The following is a 4,742-nucleotide window of genomic DNA, read 5'->3' on the forward strand; positions in this document are numbered from 1 at the left end:
CAGCCCCCCCCCCACGCCCTGCACAGCTCAGCTCCGCCCACCACGGCGCAGGACCCGCTGTCTCTGTTCCATCCACAGGGACAGGGCAGGGACAGGGACGGCGCCTGTGCCACCCCGGGAACTGGCCTGCGGGGGGAAGCACAGGGCAGGCGGCCTGGGCTTTGCCACTGACCAGCGGAGGGAGCGACGTTGGGGCGTCAGCTCACCCTCCGAACCCCCCTTTCCTCCCGGAGAAGCAGGGGAGACCTTACAAAGCGCGCAGGGAAAACGGTGGCGAGCTTTAACGAGGCCATCCCGTCTGAACAAACCTCGAGTGGTGTGTGACCAACGCCCCTTTCAACAGGTCATCCTTCCCCTTTTCTTGTAGAAAATGTTGCTTTTCGTTAGTTAATGGGCGATCATTTATCGACCCCAAATACTTGAGAAATTGTTTTTTGATCAAGTTACGTGGCTCCTTACCAAGCTTGATGGTCTAACCCAGCCGTGAGCAAACTACGGCCCACGGGCAGGATCCCGCCCGTTTGAAATGAATAAAACTAAAAAAAAAAGACCGTACCCTTTTATGTAATGATGTTTACTTTGAATTTATATTAGTTCACACAAACACTCCATCCATGCTTTTGTTCCGGCCCTCCGGTCCAGTTTAAGAACCCATTGTGGCCCTCGAGTCAAAAAGTTTGCCCACCCCTGGTAACCCGTTAGGAACACTCGGCGCTGTGGTTTTACTGCGATCTGAGGGCAGCAACAAGGCCTGGCATACACGCAGGGCTCGCTGCTCTGCGCACCTCTGACTCCTCCCATTGCACAGATGCGGCCGCGGAGGCACCGGCCTGCTAGGACCTGGCCCGGGGCACAGGAGGCTGGCGTTCACTGTGGGAGGGACGGGTGTGGGGACAGCCGGGCCCTGCGTGACGCTGTGGGAAGGCAGATGGCAAGTGTTTGGAGGAAAGAGGGGTGATTGCAAGGTCAGGGGTTCTCATGACTCTGCAGGATGGGGGCCCCCGAGGTTCAGCCCAGATGACTCCTGAGAGGAGTAAAGGGAGGAAAACCGCAGAGCGGGTCTGGGACGGGGTGGCGCCCGAGGGCTGGCGGCGGTTACCTGAAGGTGCGGCCGAGACCAGGGGAGGGGCAGGCAGGTCCCCTCGCCACTGACCGTGGGCGGGGGCCGGGGACAAGGGGGCGCGGCAGTGGAGGGGCAGCAGGAAGAGAAAGGAGGGTGGCCAGGGAACCCCCCCCCCTCCCCCAGAGGCAGCAGCCTTCCCGCCCTCCGACGAGGCTGCCGGTCACGGTCAGGAGCCCCGGGACGGGACGGGGCAGGAGTCCCGCATCCGCGCCAACCGCTTGTGCACTGACGAAAGCAGAGAAAAAGCCCAGATGATTCCGGAAACCACAGGTCAGTGAGCTTGAGGCCGCTCCCGGAACAACACAAACATTCCAGACGGATCGCTCGGGCAGCCCCACGCCCTCGCCCTGCTAGACGAGGACGGAAACTCGGAGCACAGCAGCCGGCACCCCAAGGAGCGCCCAGCGGCCGCCTCCCGTGGGACGAGGTTAACCACAGGTCAAGTGGGCCCGTCGCGGGCAGGTGTGGCGAGCCCTCCAAGAAGGCGTGGGAAGATCAAATGCGCCAAGAACGCGGACACCGGGGCGAGAAGGAAACACCACCCTCCTCAGGCACCCGGGGTGCAGGCTCTCAGCCTGAGAGTCCCCGAGGCCTGGGGCACAGCTGCGCAACACGGCCCCGGGCCCCGGGTGTCCATTTCAGCTGGGATTTGCAAAGTCTTTCCCAGGCTTTGTGGACAGTACAGCCAAGTAGCTTCTGTAACAGCCCGGCCGATCCAGAGGGGCCGGCGCCCTGCAGGCGGGTGGTGCGAAGCCAGGGGGCAGGGGAGGGGTGCCCTGGAGCACACCAACCTCTGACTCTGAGGACCAGGGGGCGAGGGTCCCGCCGCTCCTCTGGGCAAAGCCGCAGGTGAGACAAAGCAAAATGGGGCGAGAGATGAGTTCAGTGACAAACACCAGCCTCTAAGAACCCGAGGGCCGACACGCTGAGCCAGCGTGGATGTGACGGGGCAGAGACAGAATGCGGGGACCAGCTGGAACCGTCAGGAACGTTGGCCACACCGTTCACTGTGACGGCTTTGTTCCGAGGAGAGACGGCGCCGGCTCCCCTGGCTGGCGGCTGCACCCAGGACCCGAGGGCTCACCTGGGAGTGCGGCCCGTCCTCCCCGTCGGGGAGCTGCTGTGACCGTGGAAGGATGAACAGCCTGTAGCAGAAACCAGAGCCGCCAGCCCTTTGAAGGCCCCGGGCCTTTGCACACCCACAGGCCTTTGCCAGTCTCCGAGCCGCCTTACCGGTAAACTGCTCTTTGCCCTTTTGCCTCCTTCCCACGTAATCTGAGACCTTCTACCAAATAAGCAGCCGGCTTACGGGGGGTGCAGAGCAGGTTTTGTGGGTGACCCCCGGCTCTCCCGCGCTGCCGGCAGGATCGGAATAAACGCTCATCTAGGATGCAACCCCATCTCTGCTGAATTGACTCAGGGAGTGACAGGCAGCCGGACCCTGGTTGTCCGGTGACAGATGCAGCGGCAGTGCCCTGGGACCCGCACAGGGACAGCCCAGGGCAGGCCTCCCTCTCGGAGGGATTGGCTGTGACTGTGGCCCCAGCCGGGCGCCCTGCTCCCAGGAGCACGGAGCCCACCAGGCAGGGACCTGGGGAGCCTGGGCTGCACGGGGACGTGGAGGGGCCGCCTGCCCGCACGGCGGCGCGTGTACGGCTCTCGGACATGTCGCGGGAGAGCGCAGACTCACCGTCGCCGACGGTTCCCTCGCAGACCGGCTCGCTCCACTGCCCGGTTTTGTTCCGATCGGGAAGGAAGCCCTGGACTTGAACACAGTAGGTGGTCCACGGCTCCAGGTTCCTGAGGACCTCGAAGTCATACTGACAAGTCACTGGATACTAGTCAGGGAGACAAAGATAAGAACAGGCCTCAGCGGGGAAGGGACATGGGGCCCCCCTCCCCCTGCACCCCCGCTTCCAGGTATAATCCTAACGTCAGGCTCAAGGCAGGAGATGAAGGGACCACGCACGTCTCCCCGTTCATCCCGGGGTCCCTTGTCCCTTCTGAGAGGGGGGCAAGCACTGACTGATCCTCACATACGTGTTTCTTGTTAATCCTCGTCTGAGGGTATTTTTCCATTGATTTTTAGAGCGAGTGAGAGAGAGAGGGAAAGACAGAGAGAACATCGATATGAGAGAGACACATTGAATGGCTGCCTCCTGCAGGAGCCCCAACCAGGCCTGGGCCAGGAGGAGCCTGCAACCAAGGTATGTGCCCTTGACCGGAATCGAACCCGGGACCCTTGGTCTGCAGGCTGGCCCTCTATCCACTGAGCCACACCGGCCAGGGCACAGATGTGTTTCTTCAATTCTTTAAACGACACACAAACCATCCCACTTCCTTTTCAAAAAGGATCTACTAGTTGTACATGTTGCATTGTGCACTCCCCTTCCCCCCCAGTTCACACGCTGAGTCCTAACCCCTGTGCCTTAGAGAGAGACCCAGTTGGACATAGTGTGGGCTTTATAGGGACAGTCAGGGTACAATGACATCCTTAGGAGACCATCAGGCTAAGAGGATGCCAGCATGACCTGTGTCCTTATACGAAGAGGACGTGTACACACAGACACGCACGCAGGGAGGCGGCCGTGCGAAGACGAGGGCAGAGATGGGAGCGATGCTGCTACAGGCCCAGGAGCCAAAGGTTATCAGCGACCAGCAGAGGCTGGGGAGGGGCCTGGAGCAGCCGGTTCCTCAGCCTCGAGGGACCCAGCCCTGCAGATGCCGGGACCTGCCCCCCAGCCTCCAGAACCTGGAGGCCATCACCCTGTTCCTGAGGTCAGCGCCTGGGGTGTTTTGTTACAGCAGCCCGAGCTGACTGATACACGGTCATCTACAGTGAGACTCAGTGTGACTTTCTTTCCAAGTCAAGAGTCTGAGTCTGAGCCTGGCTGCTGGGGTTCCCTCTGCTCGTGCACCTGGGGTGCCCCCCCCCCCCAGTGGCCCACCTCACCCGCAGGGCCCACACCACCGCCTGCCTGGAGGGGGCCTCCCCGACCCCTCTTAGCTCGATCTGAATGTAAAACATCACGATTGAATCTGAGAATCCAAAGCCGTTTCTGGCAAAACACAGGGTACAAGGAGCACCTGCTCCTCGCATGTCCTTCCTGTTGGAACTGCCTATGAAAGGGACCACGGAAATCTGTCACAGGCACGGGACGTCCACGGAAAGTGGGCACAGACCTGTGCTGTGCTGGGAGCTGGTTATTTCCTTTGGGGGTTGGGTTGGTCGGCATCTTGCTGATATCCCTTTATTGCATGAGAAGCTGAATCCACGGAGGGAAGGAATTGGATTATACCCGTCGGGTACATGAAGGGTATGGTGTGACTCCGAATAATTAAAACCAAGAAGAAAAGCCCCAGCTCCTGGCTTTCGTTTCTGGAAATCCAATCCCTCTTGTCAAAGGCGACCCTGGGAGGCAGAGCGGAGCGCCGGGGCGGGGGGCCCTCCCATGGCTTCTCCAGCCCTCCTTCCCTCTGGGCAACTTCTGGCTGCACTTTCTCCCTCTCTCCCATCAGGAAGCAATAGCGTTTCTAAAGCCACGTCTGCTATCAGTTAGGGACCTAACTCGGGCCTCTGGAAGCATCTGAGGCGAGAGAGACCACAGGTCCTGTTCGC

The 4,742-nt window shown here is 60.8% G+C and overlaps 1 protein-coding gene across 1 annotated transcript in view; it reads right to left on the minus strand.

Annotated features, from left to right (window-relative positions):
* Nucleotides 1-612: 612 nt before the first annotated feature.
* The window catches only part of IL10RB (interleukin 10 receptor subunit beta), a gene marked incomplete at its 5' end in the record, with an annotated part of 9,162 nt that continues 5,032 nt past the window's right edge, over nucleotides 613-4,742 (minus strand). The window contains 3 exons of the mRNA XM_014450869.2: nucleotides 613-914; nucleotides 2,208-2,268; nucleotides 2,814-2,961. Coding sequence (XP_014306355.2) covers nucleotides 644-914; nucleotides 2,208-2,268; nucleotides 2,814-2,961 — 480 coding nt within the window. The remainder of the gene's footprint in view (nucleotides 915-2,207; nucleotides 2,269-2,813; nucleotides 2,962-4,742) is intronic.

The sequence above is a fragment of the Myotis lucifugus genome, unplaced genomic scaffold (assembly GCF_000147115.1).
Source record: "Myotis lucifugus unplaced genomic scaffold, Myoluc2.0 scaffold_4518, whole genome shotgun sequence".
NCBI lineage: Eukaryota > Metazoa > Chordata > Mammalia > Chiroptera > Vespertilionidae > Myotis > Myotis lucifugus.